Raw genomic sequence first — 20,538 nt, forward strand, 5'->3', positions numbered from 1 at the left:
AAATAGAAATTGGCATATCACGTTGTGGTTTTACGTATGTAAGAAACGTTCTTGCTAGAAACCTATACAAGCCACGTATAAAACATGCAACAACAATTAGAGGACGTCTAACTTGTTTTTGCAGGGTATGCTATGTGATGTGATATGGCCAAAAAGGGATGTGATGAATGATATATGTGATGTATGAGATTGATCATGTTCTTGTAATAGGAATCACGACTTGCATGTCGATGAGTATGACAACCAGCAGGAGCCATAGGAGTTGTCTTTATTTTTTGTATGACCTGCGTGTCATTGAAGAACGCCATGTAAATTACTTTACTTTATTGCTAAACGCGTTAGCCATAGAAGTAGAAGTAATCGTTGGCGTGACAACTTCATGAAGACACAATGATGGAGATCATGGTGTCATGCCGGTGACGAAGATGATCATGACGCCCCGAAGATGGAGATCAAAGGAGCAGAATGATATTGGCCATATCATGTCACTATTTGATTGCATGTGATGTTTATCATGTTTTGCATCTTATTTGCTTAGAACGACGGTAGTAAGTAAGATGATCCCTTATAATAATTTCAAGAAAGTGTTCCCCCTAACTGTGCACCGTTGCGAAGGTTCGTTGTTTTGAAGCACCACGTGATGATCGGGTGTGATAGATTCTAACGTTCGCATACAACGGGTGTTGACGAGCCTAGCATGTACATACATGGCCTCGGAACACATGCGAAACACTTAGGTTGACTTGACGAGCCTAGCATGTACAGACATGGCCTCGGAACACAAGAGATCGAAAGGTCGAACATGAGTCGTATAGTAGATGCGATCAACATGGAGATGTTCACCGATGATGACTAGTCCGTCTCACGTGATGATCGGACACGGCCTAGTTTGACTCGGATCATGTATCACTTAGATGACTAGAGGGATGTCTATCTAAGTGGGAGTTCATTAATCAGATGAACTTAATTATCATGAACATAGTCAAAAGGTCTTTGCAAATTATGTCGTAGCTTGCGCTGTAGTTCTACTGTTTAAGATATGTTCCTAGAGAAAATTTAGTGGAAAGTTGATAGTAGCAATTATGCGGACTGGGTCCGTGAACTGAGGATTGTCCTCATTGCTGCACAGAAGGCTTATGTCCTTAATGCACTGCTCGGTGTGCTGAACCTCAGCGTCGTCTGTAGATGTTGCGAAACATCCGACATACACGTTTTGATGACTACGTGATAGTTCAGTGCGTAATGCTAACAGTTTAGAATTGTGGCACCAAAGATGGTTTTTGAAACGTCGCAGAACATATGAGATGTTCCGAAGACTGAAATTGGGATTTCAGACTAGTGCCCACGTCAAGAGGTATGAGACCTCTGACAAGTTTCTTAAGCCTGCAAACTAAGGGAGAAAAGCTCAATCGTTGAGCATGTGCTCAGATTGTCTGAGTACCACAACCGCTTGAATCGAGTGGGAGTTAATCTTCCAGATGAGATAGTGATGGTTCTCCATAGTCACTGCCACCAAGCTATTAGAGCTTCGTGATGAACTATAACATATCAGGGATAGACATGATGATCCTTGAGCAACTCGCGATGTTTGACACCGCGAAAGTAGAAATCAAGAAGGAGCATCAATTGTTGATGGTTAGTAAAACCACAAGTTTCAAGAAGGGCAAGGGAAGAAGGGATACTTCATGAAATAGCAAATCATTTGCTGCTCTAGTGAAGAATCCCAAGGTTGAACCCAAACCCGAGACTAAGTGCTTCTGTAATGAGGGGAACGGTCACTGAAGCGGGACTACCCTAGATACTTGGTAGATGAGAAGGCAGGCAAGGTCGACAGAAGTATATTGGATATACATTATATGAATGTGTACTTTACTAGTACTCCTAGCAGCACCAGGGTATTAGATACCGGTTCGGTTGCTAAGTGTTAGTAACTCGAAATAAAAGCTACGGAATAAACGGAGACTAGCTAAAGCTGAGATGACGATATGTGTTGGAAGTGTTTCCAAAGTTGATGTGATCAAGCATCGCATGCTCCCTCTACCATCGAGATTGGTGTTAAACCTAAATAATTGTTATTTGGTGTTGAGCATAAACATGATTGGATTATGTTTATCGCAATACGGTTATTCACTTAAGGAGAATAATGGTTACTCTGTTTATTTGAATAATACCTTCAATGGTCTTGCACCTAAAATGAATCTCGATCGTAGTGATACACATGTTCATGCCAAAAGATATAAGATAGTAATGATAGTACCACGTACTTGTGGCACTGCCACTTGAGTCATATTGGTATAAAACGCATGAAGAAGCTCCATGTAGATGGATCTTTGGACTCACTCGTTTTTGAAAAGATTGAGACATGCGAACCATGTCTATTGGTATATATGCATGAAGAAACTCCATGCAGATGGATCGTTTGGACTCACTTGATTTTGAATCACTTGAGACATGCAAATCATACCACATGGGCAAGATGACTGAAAGGCCTCGTTTTCAGTAAGATGGAACAAGAGAGCAACTTATTGCAAGTAATACATTTTGATGTATGCAGTCCAATGAGTGCTGAGGCATACAGTGGATATCGTTATGTTCTTACTTCACAGATGATTTGAGTAGATGCTGAGAATATTTGCTTGATGAAACACAAGTCTGAATTATTGAAAGGTTCAAGTAATTTCAGAGTGAAGTTGAAGATCGTCGTGACAAGAGGATAAAATGTCTGTGATATGATCACAGAGATGAATATCTGAGTTACAAGTTTGGCACACAATTAAGAAATTGTGGAAATTGTTTCACAACTAATACCGCTTGGAGCACCATAGTGTGATGGTGTGTCCAAACATCATAACTGCACCCTGTTGGATATGGTGCATACCATGATGTCTCTTATCGAATTACAACTATCGGTTATGGGTTAGGCATTAGAGACAACCGCATTCACTTTAAATAGGGCACCACGCAATTCCGTTGAGACGACACCGTTTAGAGAAACCTAAGTTGTCGTTTCTTAAAAGTTTGGGGCTGCGACGCTTATGTGAAAAAGTTTCAGGCTGATAAGCTCGAACCCAAAGCGGATAAATGCATCTTCATAGAAAACCCAAAACAGTTGGGTATACCTCCTATTTCAGATCTGGAAGCAAAAGTAATTGCTTCTAGAAACGAGTCCTTTCTCGAGGAAAAGTTTCTCTCGAAAGAATTGAGTGGGAGGATGGTGGAGACTTGATGAGGTTATTGAACCATAACTTCAACTAGTGTGTAGCAGGGCACAGGAAGTTGTTCCTGTGGCACCTACACCAATTGAAGTGGAAGCTTATGATAGTGATCATGAAACTTCGGATCAAGTCACTACCAAACCTCGTAGGACGACGAGGATGCGTACTACTTCAGAGTAATGCGTAATCCTGTGTTGGAAGTCATGTTGCTAGACAACAATGAACCTACGAGCTATGGAGAAGCGATGGTGGGCCCATATTCCGACAAATGGTTAGAAGCCATGAAATCCGAGATAGGATCCATATATCATAACAAAGCATGGACTTTGGTGAACTTGCCCGATGATCGGCAAGCCATTAAGATAAATGGATCTTTAAGAAGAAGACGGACATGGACGGTAATGTTACCGTCTGTGAAGCTCGACTTGTGGCAAAGAGTATTTTCACAAGTTCAAGGAGTTGACTACGATGAGATTCTCTCATCCGTAGCGATGCTTAAGTCCGTCGGAATCATGTTAGCATTAGCTGCATTTATGAAATCTGGCAGACGGATGTCAAAACAAGTTTCCTTACTAGTTTTCGTAAGGAAAGGTTGTATGTGATACAATCAGAAAGGTTTTGTCGATCCTAAGGATGCTAAAAGGTATGCTAGCTCCAGCGATCCTTCTGTGGACTAGAGCAAGCATCTCGGAGTCAGAATATATGCTTTGATGGAGTGATCAAAGTTTTTGGGTTTATACAAAGTTTGTTAGAAACTTGTATTTACAATAAAGTGAGTGGGAGCGCTACAACATTTCTGATAAGTATATGTGAATGACATATTGTTGATCCGAAATGATGTAGAATTTCTGGAAAGCATAAAGGGTTGTTTGAAAGGAGTTTTTCAAAGGAAGACCTGGATAAAGCTGCTTACATATTGGGCATCAAGATCTATAGAGATAGATCAAGACGCCTGATGATACTTTCAAAGAACGCACACCTTGACATGATTTTGAAAGAGTTCAAAATAGATCAGCAAAGAAGGAGTTCTTGGCTGTGTTACAAGGTGTGAGTATTGAGTAAGACTCAAGACCTGACCACAGCAGAAGAGAGAGAAAGGACGAAGGTCGTCCCCTATGCTTAAGACGTAGGCTCTACAGTATGCTATGTTGTGTACCGCACATGAAGTGTGCTTTGCCATGAGTTGGTCAAGGGGTACAATAGTGATCCGGGAATGGATCACATGACAGCGGTCGAACTTATCCTTAGTATTTAGTGGACTAAGGAATTTTCTCGATTATGGAGGTGAAAAGGAGTTCGTCGTAAAGGGTTACGTCGATGCGAACTTTGACACTAATCCGGATGACTCTGAGTAGTAAATCGGATTCGTATAGTAGAGCAGTTATTTGAAATGGCTCCAAGTAGCACGTGGTAACATCCACAAGATGACATAGATATTCGTAAAGCACACACGGATCTAAAAGCTTCAGACCCGTTGACTAATAACCTCTCTCACAAGCATAACATGATCAAACCAGAACTCATTGAGTGGTAATCACATAGTGATGTGAACTAGATTGTTGACTCTAGTAAACTCTTTGGATGTTGGTCACATGGTGATGTGACCTGTGAGTGTTAATCACATGGTGATGTGAACTAGATTATTGACTCTAGTGCAAGTGGGAGACTGTTGGAAAGATGCCCTGGAGGCAATAATAAATTGGTTATTATTATATTTCCTTGTTCATGATAATCGTTTATTATCCATGCTAGAATTGTATTTATAGGAAACTCAGATACATGTGTGGATACATAGACAACACCATATCCCTAGTAAGCCTCTAGTTGACTAGCTCGTTGATCAATAGATGGTTACGGTTTCTTGACCAGGGACATTGGATGTCGTTGATAACGGGATCACATCATTAGGAGAATGATGTGATGGACAAGACCCAATCCTAAGCATAGCATAAAAGATCGTGTAGTTCGTTTGCTAGAGCTTTCCAATGTCAAGTATTTTTTCCTTAGACCATGAGATTGTGTAACTCCCGGATGTCGTAGGAGTGCTTTGGGTGTACCCAACATCACAACGTAACTGGGTGACTATAAAGGTACACTACGGGTATCTCTGAAAGTGTCTGTTGGGTTGACACGGATCGAGACTGGGATTTGTCACTCCGTATGACGGAGAGGTATCTTTGGGCCCACTCGGTAATACATCATCATAATGAGCTCAATGTGACTAAGGAGTTAGCCACGGGATCATGCATTACGGTACGAGTAAAGTGACTTACCGGTAACGAGATTGAACAAGGTATTGGGATACCGACGATCGAATCTCGGGCAAGTAACGTACCGATTGACAAAGGGAATTGTATACGGGATTGATTGAATCCTCGACATCGTGGTTCATCCGATGAGATCATCGTGGAACATGTGGGAGCCAACATGGGTATCCAGATCCCGCTGTTGGTTATTGACCGGAGAGGCGTCTCGGTCATGTCTGCATGTCTCCCGAACCCGTAGGGTCTACACACTTAAGGTTCGGTGACGCTAGGGTTGTAGAGATATTAGTATGCGGAAACCCAAAAGTTGTTTGGAGTCCCGGATGAGATCCCGGACGTCACAAGGAGTTCCGGAATGGTCCGGAGGTGAAGAGTTATATATGGGAAGTCCAGTTTCGGCCACCGGGAAAGTTTTATCGGTATTGTACCTGGACCACCGGAAGGGTCCCGGAGGTCCACCGGGTGGGGCCACCTATCCCGGAGGGCCCCATGGGCTGAAGTGGGAAGGGAACCAGCCCTTAGTGGGCTGGGGCGCCCCCCCTTGGGCCTCCCCCTGCGCCTAGGGTTGGAAACCCTAGGGGTGGGGGCGCCCCACTTGGCTTGGGGGGGAAGCCAACCCCCCCTTTCCCCTTGGCCGCCCCCCCCCCCCCTTGGAGATCTGATCTCCCAGGGCTGGCGCCCCCCCAGGGGTCCCTATATATAGTGGGGGGAGGGAGGGCAGCAGGAACACAGCCCCTGGCGCCTCCCTCTCCCCCTGCAACACCTCTCCCTCTCGCAGAAGCTTGGCGAAGCCCTGCCGAGATCCCCGCTGCTTCCACCACCACGCCGTCGTGCTGCTGGATCTCCATCAACCTCTCCTTCCCCCTTGCTGGATCAAGACGGAGGAGATGTCGCTGCTCCGTACGTGTGTTGAACGCAGAGGTGCCGTCCGTTCGGCACTCGGTCATCGGTGATTTGGATCACGGCGAATACGACTCCATCAACCCCGTTCATTGGAACGCTTCCGCTCGCGATCTACAAGGGTATGTAGATGCACTCCTCTCCCCTCGTTGCTAGTATACTCCATAGATGGATCTTGGTGATGCGTAGGAAAATTTTAAATTCTGCTACGATCCCCAACACCAGTGCCCGATGATGATGATCTCCGCCGGGTCATTGTCGATGCAAGGACGCAATGCGAAAGTCAAAAGGAGAAGCTGAAGTTCGATCGCATGTTAGAGGATCACAAAAAAGGGTTGTACCCCAATTGCGAAGATGGCAACACAAAGCTCGGTACCGTACTGGAATTGCTGCAGTGGAAGGCAGAGAATGCTGTGCCTGACAAAGGATTTGAGAAGCTATTGAAAATATTGAAGAAGAAGCTTCCAAAGGATAATGAATTGCCCGACAGTACATACGCAGCAAAGAAGGTCGTATGCCCTCTAGGATTGGAGGTGCAGAAGATACATGCATGCCCTAATGACTGCATCCTCTACCGCCGTGCGTACAAGGATCTGAACGCATGCCCGGTATGCGGTGCATTGCAGTATAAGATCAGACGAGATGACCTGGTGATGTTGACAGCGAGCCCCCCAGGAAGAGGGTTCCTGCGAAGGTAATGTGGTGTGCTCCTATAATACCACGGTTGAAACGTCTGTTCAGAAACGAAGAGCATGCCAAGTTGATGCGATGGCACAGTGAGGACCGTAAGAAAGACGGGAAGTTGAGAGCACCCGCTGACGGGTCGCAGTGGAGAAAAATCGAGAGAAAGTACTGGGCTGAGTTTGCAGCTGACCCAAGGAACGTATGGTTTGGTTTAAGCGCGGATGGCATTAATCCTTTCGGGGAGCAGAGCAGCAATCACAGCACCTGGCCCGTGACTCTATGTATGTATAACCTTCCTCCTTGGATGTGCATGAAGCGGAAGTTCATTATGATGCCAGTTCTCATGCAAGGCCCTAAGCAACCCGGCAACGACATTGATGTGTACCTAAGGCCATTAGTTGAAAAACTTTTACAGCTGTGGAATGGAAACGGTGTACGTACGTGGGATGAGCACAAACAGGAGGAATTTAACCTGCACGCGTTGCTGTTTGTAACCATCAATGATTGGCCCGCTCTCAGTAACCTTTCAGAACAGACAAACAAGGGATACCACGCATGCACGCACTGTTTAGATGACACTGAAAGTATATACCTGGACAAATGCAGGAAGAATGTGTACCTGGGCCATCGTCGATTTCTTCCGACCAACCATCAATGTCGAAAGAAAGGCAAGCATTTCAAAGGCGAGGCAGATCACCGGAAGAAGCCCGCCATGCGTACCGGTGATCACGTACTTTCTATGGTCAATGATTTACACGTAATCTTTGGAAAGGGTCCCGGCGGACTAGCTGTTCCGAATGACGCTGAGGGACACGCACCCATGTGGAAGAAGAAATATATATTTTGGGACCTACCCTACTGGAAAGAGCTAGAGGTCCGCTCTTCAATCGACGTGATGCACGTGACGAAGAACCTTTGCGTGAACCTGCTAGGCTTCTTGGGCGTGTATGGAAGACAAAAGATACACCTGAGGCACCGGAGGACCTGCAACGTTTGCATGAAAAAGACGGCATGCCTCCGAAGCAGTATGAAGGTCCTGCCAGCTACGCTCTTACGAAAGAAGAGAAATAAATCTTCTTTGAATGCCTGCTCAGTATGAAGGTCCCGACTGGCTTCTCGTCAAATATAAAGGGAATAATAAATATGCCAGAGAAAAAGTTCCAGAACCTAAAGTCTCATGACTGCCACGTGATTATGACGCAACTGCTTCCGGTTGCATTGAGGGGGCTTCTACCGGAAAACGTCCGATTAGCCATTGTGAAGCTATGTGCATTCCTCAATGCAATCTCTCAGAAGGTGATCGATCCAGAAATCATACCAAGGCTAAGGAGTGATGTGGCGCAATGTCTTGTCAGTTTCGAGCTGGTGTTCCCACCATCCTTCTTCAATATCATGACACACGTCCTAGTTCATCTAGTCGACGAGATTGTCATTCTGGGGCCCGTATTTCTACACAATATGTTCCCCTTTGAGAGGTTCATGGGAGTCCTAAAGAAATATGTCTGTAACCGCGCTAGGCCAGAAGGAAGCATCTCCATGGGCCATCAAACAGAGTATGTCATTGGGTTTTGTGTTGACTTCATTCCTGGCCTTAAGAAGATAGGTCTCCCTAAATCGCGGTATGAGGGGAGACTGACTGGAAAAGGCACGCTTGGAGGGGACTCAATAATATGCAGGGACGGATATTCTTGGTCTCAAGCACACTGCACAGTTCTACAGAACTCTACCTTGGTGACCCCGTATGTCGATGAACACAAGAACAGTCTGCGCTCCAAACACCCGGAGCAGTGTGATGACTGGATTACATGTGAACACATCATGACTTTCAGCAGTTGGTTGGAAACACGTCTCAGAGGTGACAACACTGTTTGTGATGAGCTGTACTCGTTGTCCAGGGGACCATCTTTGACTGTATTGACTTACAAAGGATACGAGCTAATTGGGAATACATTTTACACGATCGCCCAAGATCAAAAGAGCACCAACCAAAACAGCGGTGTCCGCTTTGATGCAGCAACCGAGAGGGGAAAGGACACATATTATGGTTACATAATGGACATATGGGAACTTGACTACGGACATGATTTTAAGGTCCCTTTGTTTAAGTGCAAATGGGTCAATCTGTCAGGAGGCGGGGTACAGGTAGACCCACAGTACGGAATGACAACAGTGGATCTGAACAATCTTGGGTACACTGACGAACCGTTCGTCCTAGCCAATGATGTGGCACAGGTTATCTATGTGAAGGACATGTCTACCAGACCGAGAAAAAGAAAAGATAAGGATGCGAATACATCATACGATGAGCCAAAGCGCCACATAGTTCTTTCAGGAAAAAGGGACATTGTGGGAGTGGAGGGCAAGACAGACATGTCTGAAGATTATGAAAAGTTTCATGAAATTCCTCCCTTCAAAGTCAAGGCTGACCCAAGCATCCTGATAAACGATGAAGATTATCCATGGTTACGGCGCAATAAGCTAATGACATAAGCGAAGAAAAAGTGAAGACTTTCTCCCGCAACTATTATGATGATACCATGCCAACTTTGTAACAGACGAGTATGACACCATTGTTCGTTTTGTACACGAAGTGCATCTAGTTTTTGCCATAACCCTCTCAACTTTCTTGCACATGCTATGTGGATGAAATGATGATACCATGCCAACTTTCAACCTTTTCAGAGTTCATTTGAAATGCTTTTCAATTTTAGGGTCTTATAGCTCAAAATAATTAGTAAATGCATGAAAAATAACAAATGAAGTCAGAAAGGGTTGAAAATTGATGATGTGGCTTTGAATGGTGCATTTTGAACACACAAAAAGTCAGGAGTTCAAATAAGTTTAAAAAAATGAAATCCCTTTGTAACAGACGAGTTTCCGTATGAAATCCTGATACTTCGAAAGAGATTGTCCGTTTTGTACACGAAGTGCATCCAGTTTTTGCCGTAACCCTCTCAACTTTCTTGCACATGCTATGTGGATGAAATGATGATACCATGCCAACTTTCAACCTTTTCAGAGTTCATTTGAAATGCTTTTCAATTTTAGGGTCTTATAGCTCAAAATAATCAGTAAATGCATGAAAATGGTGCATGAAAATAACAAATAAAATAAATAAGTAATTAGAAACAAAATAATATAAAATTTAATAAAATATATAAGTAGAAACAAAATAAAATAAACTTTAATAACATAAATAAAATTTATGAAACTAAAATTATCAAAGTATTTTCTGTTCAAAACATTATAAGCAACCTCTAGTATTATTGAAACTAAAATTATATAAAATTGATGCAACTAAAATTATCGAAGTATTTTCTGTTCAAAATCATTGAAAGCAAAAATAATTTTCATAAATAACTTTTTTTGTTAGAAACTTTAATAGCAAAAAGAATTATCCTAAAGTAAAATAAATAAGTAATTAGAAACAAAATAAAATAAAATAAATAAGTTTTTTGTTGTAAGTAGAAACAAAACAAAATAAATAAAGCAAAAAAGAAAACAAAAAATGCAAAAAATAAAAATTATGCCACCTACTGGGCCACCACGGCCTGAATACGATTAGAAACCCATCCATGGGCCAGGATTCAGGCCCGCGGAAGGCCCAGTAGGCCCACAGGCATGTACAGAGAGGTTAGGCCCGTAAGCCTGCTTTAGAGAGGAGCTCGACAGCTCAGGCGCACCGCACCTTATAAACAGGTGCGGCTCTCTCTCAGCTAGCGAGGTGGGACTAAACTCCCACCACCACGCCGTTGTGCAAAGTTATTGGTCCCGGTTGGTGGCACGAACCGGGACCAATGCCACCCTTTGGTCCCGGTTCGTGGCACCAACCGGGACCAATGCCCCCCTTTAGTCCCGGTTGGTGCCACCAACCGGGACCAAAGGCCGCCGCTTCCCGCCCTTTGGGCTGCTGAAAAGAGGCCTTTGGTCCCGGGGACTAAAGGGGGGCATTGGTCCCGGTTGGTGCCACGAACCGGGACCAATGCTCTCAGTATATAAGAAAGCACTTAGCGTTTTTCACATTCATCTCTGCATCAGTTCCCCCGCCCCGACGATGCCGCCAGGCTACCCGAGCTCGCCACGTCGACGCCGTCGCCGCCCTCAGTTGCCTCGTCGACGCGCAGCCGCCCCTTCCCCGAGCACGCCGCCGGTGCCCCGCCCCGACCACGCCGCGCGCCCCTGCCCCGACCACGTCGTCGTCGCCCCAGCTGCCCCGACCACGCCGCCGTCGCCTCTGCCTCGCCCTGCCCGACCACGCCGCCGTCGCCTCTGCCCCTGCCCCGACCATGCCGCCGTCGCCTCTACCCCGACGCGCACCGTGCCTCTGCCCCTACCCCGACCACGCCGCACCTCTCATCCTTTGGTCAGGGCCGGCACTGCCCCCGTCCTCCCTGTTTTTTCTGCACATATATGTGATGTTTTTTCCCGATTATATGTATATGTATGAGTATATGTATGTGTGTATATCTGTTTATATGTCCTTTTTCTAGATCTTTTAATTATTGTAGAATATGCAAATGTTTGTATATTCATATGAACAATGCATTAGGCAAAACCTTTACTTTTTTTTGAAATTTTCTATTTGAACATTTTTTTATGAATGAGAGGGAAAAGGAAAATAAGAAGAGGAAGAAAGGAGAAGAAGAGGAGAGGAAGAAGAGGAGAAATAAATAAGAAGAGGAAAAAAGAAGAAAAAGAAGAGGAGAAGAAGAAAGGAATAGAAGAGAAGAAGAAAAAATAGAAACTCCTCTATTCCTTTCTTCTTCTCCTCTTTTTTTTTCTTTTTTTTCTTCGATCTTCTCCTCTATTCCTTTCTTCTTCTCCTCTTTTTATTTCTTCTTCGTTTTCTTATGTTTTATCGGGTCTGTCGTCGTCGATATACCCCTCTCCCGATAACTTCAACACGAGGGGGGGGGTCGATATACCCCCTCCCCGATAATATTATTTTCCCATGTATGTATGTCGTCGTTGTCGATATAACCCCCTCCCGATAACTTCAACACGTGGGGGGGGGTCGATATACCCCCTCCCCGATAACATTATTTTCCCATGTATGTATGTCGTCATTGTCGATATATATAACTCCCTCCCAGATAACTTCGGCATGATGGACGGTCAATATTTATACCCCCTCTCGACCGTGATAACTTATACCACGGGAGCACCCCCCGGCCCTCTCGCTCGACCAAAACTCTCGAGGACACCCAAACCCTAGAAAAAACGATGTCGGTCTCCTACCCCCTCCCGTCGCGCCCCTACCCTTGAACCGTTGCCGAGGCCACCCCAAACCCAGAATAAGCTAGGTCTACGTTTGCACTAATATATCCACCTGATGTCATGTTTGTGTAATAATTGCCATGTTGTAATATTTGCAGAAACAATGGAGCACGGACGAGACGAGCAAGGAGAAGAGGTGTTGGGGGACATAATCTTAGCCGGAGGTGATATCTTGTCGTATCTTAACGACAATGATGGTCTGGAAGAACAGGGTGAAGAAGCAGGCTACGGTGATCGAAGAGTGGAGGAGGAAAGACATGATTATGATGCCTCCGGTGACCCAATGCTGGTGCAAGAAGGAGCCCGTGGTGACGGCTCCGGTGACCGAACAGAGTCCGGCCAGGTAAATATATTAGTTAAGCCTGTGCTGACTAGCTAATTGATGCATTCATTGTTTTGGTATGTACACATATTAATTAACTCTCGTCTTTATTCTTTTTTCTAGCCCTCCGGATCAAGCACAACTTCGGTAAAGAGACGAGGCCCGAAGAGAAAGTTGCGCTCAGATGAAAGGTTTGAGATCACAGCAATCGCGCGCGATGGCCAACCGATTGAACCCATCCGGACAAAGGAAGCATTTGCTGCTCAGTGCGGGGTTCTTGTTAGGGACAAGATCCCGATCAGCATCCACCAATGGTATAAGCCTAAGAAGGAAGACTTTGAGGTGTCTTATGTCAATGATATGCAGAAAGATGATCTTTGGACTGAGCTGAAGGCAAATTTCACCCTACCGCCAGAGGAGGATCCGGAGAAGCCAGTTAAAGAGCAATTAATCAAGTCTCATGCTCTTAAGAAGATGGCAAACCTATTCAAGAGGTGGAAGAATGAGCTAAAAACATTTGTCGACAAAGAAGAGACACCAGAATTCATCAGCCGGTATGAGAAGATCAGAGATCACTGGCCCGCATTTGTGGCCCACAAGACATCGGAAAAGAGTAAGAAGATGTGAGCGACAAACAAGAAGAATGCTGCGAAGAAGAAGCTTCACCATCGCACGGGGTCAGGTGGCTACCTCAAAGCCCGGCCTAAGTGGGCCAAGGCTGAGAATGATCTGCTTGAAAAAGGGATCGAACCACAGACAATGAACTGGACAGACCGTTGCCGGACTTGGTTCTTCGGGGCTGGCGGAAAATTGGACCCTGTATCAGGGAGGTGCGTTTGGACGAACGAGCTTTTGAGAATACCAGTCAAGAAGATTCAGCAATATATCGATGCAGCGCAGGAAGGGACGTTCGTTCCAGACAGAGAGAACGACGAGCTCACAATGGCCCTCGGGAATCCTGAGCACCCTGGACGGACACGAGGCACGCCAGGCTCCGTTCCGTGGAAGGCTGGTTTTCCGGACGCAGGCGGTTACAAAAGCCAGGAGAGGAGGAAAAAAATGGAGTAGACCCAAATTCAGAAGCTGCACGAAAGGGTTCAAGCGCTAGAGGAACAAGACGGCAATCGACATGCCGAAACTACCCCCGAAGCTACCCCGCCATCTCAGCGGAGAAGCAGCGTGGCTTCCACCGAGCTGCTTCAGCCGGAGCATGTCTTGACGGCTCCTGCTAGCTACCCCGTGGATGCTATCACGGAGTCTCAACATTGCCACCTTATGGCGCAATGGCAGAACTTCAAAGTCAAGGCGGCTGTTGGCTCTGTTTTACCTCCTGAACCCGGCGCAACCTACCACTGCCGGCCGATTCTAGAAGGATATGCTAGGGTGATGGTGGATGAAATAACGGAGGGATTTGAGGACCTCCAGCTTGACCACCCTACCGGTGAAGGGGAGACTCGGCTGGTTCTGCTCTGAAGACTCCATGCCTATGGCGGAAGGATCCCATCAACCTTCCGAACTGGACGGCTCCGGCGAGTAAGGGCACTCCGCCTCCTCCTCCGCCTCCTCCTCCGGCGAGTGATCAGGGCACTCAGCCTCCTTCTCCGGCGCGTGGCGGCACTCCGCCTCCTCCTCCGGCGAGTGATCAGGGCACTCAGCCTCCTTCTCCGGTGCACGGCGGCACTCCGCCTCCTTCTCCGCATGCGCCAGCGCGCCAGAGCAGCCAGCCTCCTCCTTCTCCGCCTCGTCAGCAAGGGCGAAAGAGACCCGCCGCCGCTCCGGCTGCTCCGGCGCGTCGTAGTCCTTCTCCTCCGCCTTGTAAGCAAGGAAAGAAGACAGCCGCAGCCGCTCCGTCTGCTCTGCCGGCGTCTAGCAGTACAGCTGCCAGAGGCGGGAGGCAATACAGATTCAGTCCTTCTCTGAAGACTCCAGAGAAGTTACCATACGAGAGGACCGAGGAGGAAACTAGGAAGATCGTGCGAGCCGAAGTGACAAACTTCTTTGAAGGGGTGAAAGCAAAGAAACATCCACCTCCGGAGGAGAAGGTAGATCCGGTGAAAGCAAAGCGCACTCTGGCTGCCCTGAAAAAACCACCAAAGTCTCCGCCGAGAGGCAACTATGAGCGCATTCTTGCAAAGACATATGCCGAAGCGGAGCGGTCGGGAAGTACTATCAGTGATCAAAGGTTAAAAGAATGACGAGCTGGGAAAAAAATTGCCCAGCTCGGCGAACAAGCGAACCAATCGTGCCCCCCGCTCAAGGTGTCTAAAGACATCGTCGCTAATGATCCGAGGATGGTGGCCGGTTATAGCAATCTTGGAGATTACCTGCCTGACGATGTACATTATGAAATCATGGAGGTGGACAAACACAAATACCATTACGGGAAGCCTCTCGTCAAAGATGAAAGATCTCTAACAACGATGATGCGAAGATTACATGATTGGTACATGAAAACCTGTAGAGAGTCTGACGGGATGAATACTTTGACGCTGAGAGTTAAACCGGAGCATGACCTCGTTGGAATTGAACTGCTGAATGTTCCATTTGAGGAGTTCTTCTAGTTTTTCAATCAAAAGGCCCTCGATAAATCAACGATCACTTGCTACTGTCTGTAAGTAGTACTACTTCTGTCATTAAGTCTCTCTATATAGGTCAGCTCTTTCATTGCATGTATTTATAATTATCCTCACTATATTATGCAGATTGAAGATCGCCGAATTGAAGAAAAGACAAATCGGTGATATTGGGTTCATTAACACAAATCTCATAGATGCATATACGGTTGAAAAACATGCCAAAGAAGCCGAGGCCAACTTGCTACGATCGTTGGTATTAAATCAAAACAAAGATATAATACTCTTTCCTTACAACTTCAAGTGAGTGTTACTGTCTTGTGCATCTTCGGTTTCCCTTATTAGTCCAGGTTATGGTAATGTAATTGATGACTTATGCATGCATGCGCAGCTTCCACTATATTCTCCTAGAGATTAAGCTTGAGCAGGGAGTACTAACCGTCTTAGACTCGAGATGAAAAGATCCCCAGGACTATGCGAACATGACTCAAATGCTCGAGAAGTAAGTTAAATCGATCATTATCCACCATATCAGCAACTTTGTTCATTTCCTGATATCAAGTAATTGTTTTCTTTGTCTGGCAGGGTTTGGAGAAAATTCACCACAAAAGCTCCGGGACTGCCGAAGAAGCTGCAATTTAGACACCCGAAAGTAAGTACTATAGTAGCATGTTCCGCACATCTCCTAGTGATTCAAGCGCTAGTTTCATCAATACCATTTAGCATGCTTGCTTATCAGTTAGATTGACCTCTATTTCTTGTAAAGTGGTTGTGGCAGGAACAAGGGAATGATTTCTGTGGATACTACGTTTGCGAGTCTATCCGCCCCACGACCTGTGAGCGGGGCTACTCTGACGAACAATATGAAGTGCGTAAGCAATAATATTCACAATTTTATTTTATTACCATCATTTGTGTCGAGTTTCATTTATTCATATATATATGTATTGACCCCCTTCTTCAAATTAGATCTTTCGGATGCGTGATGAACTCCTAGCACCAGATCGTATGCGAGCAATTCAAGAGGAATTGGCGGCATTCTTCCTTGACCACGTGATCGCTGAAAACGGAGAATACTATGTGGACCCTGTGTTCTTACAATTTAATTAGGAGATTATATTGTAAGAGATAATTATGGTATATATGTAGCCGGTAGTGTCAGATAGATATACGAGAACTTGTTGTTCGACCAATCTCTCGGAGAAGGAGAGGTGGTCAATATCACTTCTCTCTGTATGCATATGTTCATGACGATCTTCTGTTTTCTTCATTTGCTTACTAGCTAGCGTGTCTAGTCCTCTCTATACGTATATAGTACGTAGCGTCGACCAAACACGGAGATAAGAGAGGACACTTCTCTCTATTAATTAGCTAGCTAACACAATATATGAAACACCTAAATTAACCTCCCAAAACCCCCAACCTCCCCCCCTTTAAAAAAAAACAAAAACCCCAGCCCCTGAAATGCTGACGCGTGGATGGCAAAAGGCCCTGCCTATTGGTCCCGGTTGGTGTCACCAACCGGGACCAAAGGCCCCCTACCTGGGCTGGCAGCAGCGACCACGTGAAGGACCTTCTGTCCCGGTTCGTGTAAGAACCGGGACTAAAGGGTTAGGGCGTTAGTAACGACCCTTTAGTCCCGGTTCGAAAACCGGGACAAAAGGACTTTACCAACCGAGGTAAAGCCCCTTTTTCTACTAGTGCATTAAGAATGTCCCCCTCCCCTTGCTTGGAATCTGAAGCCACCAGAAAATTCTCCAGGTGTAGGTCTTACACCAACGATAAGGCCTCCCTGCAAGCCTGCAAGTGAGTGCCTTTGACGTTGCCGGGTCATGGATGCCGTAGATAAGCATGTAGGTTTCCCTGGTCGTCGCGACAGACCACCGCTGCCGTACCACCTCTGGATGCCCTCGACACACCTGCATCCACGTGTATTTTCTTTTGAGGGTACTGATACATCAATTTTTTTCTTCTCCCATGAGCATTCTGACTTGACAAAAAAAGAAGGGCTTTCCTATGTGCAGTCCATCGTTGGGCCGGGCTGGATGCACGCGGGCTGTTCCTTGGCGAGCCCAGTCCAGTCCAGTCCAGTGTGGGGAGAGGGAGTGCGCGTTGAAATTTCAAAGAATGGATGGATGGGGAGAGGAAAAGGGTAGGAATTTCTGCTTGTGGCTCCGCGTCAGCAGGCCGACAGCAGTGTGTGTGCGTCTGCGAGCGAGATCCAGTCCAGAGCGGCAGCAGTTATAGCCAGCGCCTCCCCCACCACCACCACCACCTTCCCCCTCCTCCTCCTCCGATCGCATCTCCTCTCCTCCGTCCTCCCCTCCCGTCGCCCGTCTCAGCCTCCTCCGAGCTCGCTCGCTCGCTCGCTCGCCACGGTAACCAACCTCTCTCTCTCTCTCTTTCTCTTGGTACCTTGCTGGATCTTGCTGTGCGCCCGCCTCCGGCCGGCCCGAGATCCGGCCCCGCGGCGCCGGATCTGGGCGTGCCGGGCGGAGATCCGGCGGGAACTCGGGCGCTTCACCGTCTTCTTGGGGCCCGCCTTCTTGGAGTTGCTGCCGCTTCTTGGCTGGACCTCCACCGGCTCCGCCCGCGCTGGCCCCCGCGTAGATCCGCGGCGGCTGGGCGTGTTGCTGCTTGCTGGCCGGCGACTGCTCCCGGTTTCCGCAGGCAATCACTTGCGTGCCATCCAGCGCGTCCATTCCCCTGCTGTGTTTGTCCGGCCATTGCGCCTCCACGCTAGCTCCTAGGCATGCAGTTTGTTATTTCCTGTCGGTTCATTGAGGATCACTTCCCTTGTGCAAAAACCAGCAGAGAGGAAAACTATGCTTTTATAAGTATTTTCATTTCAATTTCGTAATAGTCCTTGTCAAGCTGGCCTGAGCTGATGTGGTGCTCACGCCATGGCGTCGGTCATCGTTATGTACCTTTGTGTGAAATCCTAGTTTTACGCCATGCTTCAAGTCAGCACCACCAACCATCACACGTTTATTGTTTTGTTATAAAAATATTGCCTACAAACTATAGCTTAACCCTGCCTGCTGCTGGAGTAGGTAATGCACAAAATGCATTAAAAAAGAGTCTTTGCAAGCCCTTGTTTATTTAACATCCAGTGGTTGCTTTGCAAGCTCTCAGTATGATCGTCTTTCTGTCTTTCTTTCGCTACACTTGGCACATCTGTAGCTGTTCCGTGAAAAAATAAAAGTTGCAACAAGCCATGTGTTTCTCTGTATTAGGGTGACAGTATTGCTCGCCATTAATTATTTAGCGTTCTTGTGCTTCTTGCAGACATTCTGTAGGAAATGGCTGACGGTGAGGACATCCAGCCCCTTGTCTGCGACAATGGAACCGGAATGGTCAAGGTCAGAAACTTTCCCCTAAACTGTTACACATGTCATCTCCTGCATCTGTTAACACATGTCATTTTCTTGTGGTTTATTATCGTCTAGGCTGGTTTCGCTGGAGATGATGCGCCAAGGGCTGTTTTCCCTAGCATAGTTGGTCGCCCTCGGCACACTGGTGTCATGGTAGGGATGGGGCAGAAGGATGCCTATGTCGGTGATGAGGCGCAGTCCAAGAGAGGTATCCTCACCCTCAAGTACCCCATCGAGCACGGTATCGTGAGCAACTGGGATGACATGGAGAAAATCTGGCATCACACCTTCTACAATGAGCTCCGTGTGGCACCTGAGGAGCACCCTGTGTTGCTCACTGAGGCTCCTTTGAACCCAAAAGCCAACAGAGAGAAGATGACCCAGATTATGTTTGAGACTTTCAATGTTCCTGCCATGTACGTCGCAATTCAGGCCGTGCTTTCCCTCTATGCAAGTGGTCGTACTACCGGTATGGACTGTTCCACCTTTTAGTTCGGTGATGCTTTGCCTAGTTAAACTACCTTTATGGTTCTGTTATGCTGCCCTCTTCAACCTTCCATTGTCTAGCTATGATTATGCTTAATGTGGCTTGTGTAATTTGGATGTACTGCAGTAGTGATTGCTGCTTATTTCTTACTGCCCTATTGCATTGGGGAAAACAATTGCAACTAATATATCGAAAAGTTGTTGTGGCTGAAAATTTTCTCTGTTTGCAGGTATCGTTCTCGACTCTGGTGATGGTGTCAGCCACACTGTGCCCATTTACGAAGGATACGCGCTTCCTCATGCCATTCTTCGTTTGGATCTTGCTGGCCGTGATCTCACGGACTCCCTTATGAAGATCCTCACCGAGAGAGGTTACTCCTTCACAACCTCAGCCGAGCGGGAAATTGTAAGGGACATCAAGGAGAAACTTGCGTATGTTGCCCTTGATTATGAACAGGAGCTGGAGACTGCCAAGAACAGCTCCTCAGTTGAGAAGAGCTACGAGCTTCCTGATGGTCAGGTGATCACGATTGGCGCAGAGAGGTTCAGGTGCCCTGAGGTCCTCTTCCAGCCATCCATGATCGGCATGGAGTCTTCTGGAATCCATGAGACAACCTACAACTCCATCATGAAGTGTGACGTGGATATCAGGAAGGACTTGTATGGCAACATTGTGCTCAGTGGTGGCACAACTATGTTCCCAGGTATCGCTGACCGTATGAGCAAGGAGATCACAGCCCTTGCTCCGAGCAGCATGAAGATCAAGGTCGTCGCTCCACCTGAGAGGAAGTACAGTGTCTGGATCGGAGGGTCCATCTTAGCCTCACTCAGCACTTTCCAACAGGTACACCTCTTGTTCAGCTTTACCTTCTGTAACTCATCTTACCCTTCATTCAAATCAACATCTGAATCATATTATGTGTGACTGGTTGTACCAGATGTGGATATCCAAGGATGAGTACGACGAGTCTGGCCCGGCGATCGTCCACAGGAAGTGCTTCTGATCTCCACGAAACGCTCCGCCGCCGTTATCATCTAGTCTCGGGTTATGTTTGGTTCATTCTTCTAGAAATGTATTGCGTATTTGCAAGCTATGTTTTTTTTCCAGACGTGACGTGAGTACTCTCGGGATATGCCACCTATATACGTGGCGGCTCCATGGTGCAAGTGCAAGTACACTATATCTATGTTTGTGCATTGTCACAGTGTGTTTGTGAGATCAGTTGTCAAACTTGGGTTGGCTTGATTTGTTGTTGGAGTTGTCTGTAATAGCTCATGGTTTTTGCTATGTATTTTTATATCTTATTATTGCTCTAAGGGGAGAATCATGGTAAATTATGGATTTTTTTAAGCTCTCAAAGCGTTATACAGTGGTCATCCATGGACCATTTTCCATGTGATTATCAACTGTTCATCACTGGTTCATAAGGCCTTTAATCTGAA

The 20,538-nt window shown here is 46.4% G+C and overlaps 1 protein-coding gene across 2 annotated transcripts; it reads left to right on the forward strand.

Moving 5' to 3' along the window:
* Window positions 1-17,394: 17,394 nt before the first annotated feature.
* Window positions 17,395-20,446, forward strand: LOC123179877 (actin-97). Of its 2 annotated transcripts, none has more exons than XM_044591772.1 (5): window positions 17,395-17,613; window positions 18,524-18,597; window positions 18,685-19,078; window positions 19,326-19,939; window positions 20,034-20,446. In XM_044591772.1, the coding sequence occupies exons 2-5, from the start codon at window positions 18,538-18,540 to the stop codon at window positions 20,097-20,099; spliced, it is 1,134 nt and encodes a 377-aa protein (XP_044447707.1). In that variant the 5' UTR covers window positions 17,395-17,613; window positions 18,524-18,537; the 3' UTR covers window positions 20,100-20,446. The 2 variants fall into 2 exon arrangements, with proteins under 2 accessions (XP_044447707.1, XP_044447708.1); XM_044591773.1 differs by having other exon boundaries at window positions 17,440-17,905.
* The last annotated feature ends 92 nt before the right edge of the window (window positions 20,447-20,538 follow it).

This window comes from Triticum aestivum, chromosome 1D (assembly GCF_018294505.1).
Source record: "Triticum aestivum cultivar Chinese Spring chromosome 1D, IWGSC CS RefSeq v2.1, whole genome shotgun sequence".
NCBI classification, from domain to species: domain Eukaryota; kingdom Viridiplantae; phylum Streptophyta; class Magnoliopsida; order Poales; family Poaceae; genus Triticum; species Triticum aestivum.

Coding starts and splice junctions, on each gene's coding strand:
- LOC123179877 (XM_044591772.1), top strand. CDS start 18,538: ATGGCTGACGGTGAGGACATCCAGCCCCTTGTCTGCGACAATGGAACC. Junction 18,598..18,684: donor ATGGAACCGGAATGGTCAAG/GTCAGAAACTTT, acceptor ATTATCGTCTAG/GCTGGTTTCGCTGGAGATGA. Junction 19,079..19,325: donor TGCAAGTGGTCGTACTACCG/GTATGGACTGTT, acceptor CTCTGTTTGCAG/GTATCGTTCTCGACTCTGGT.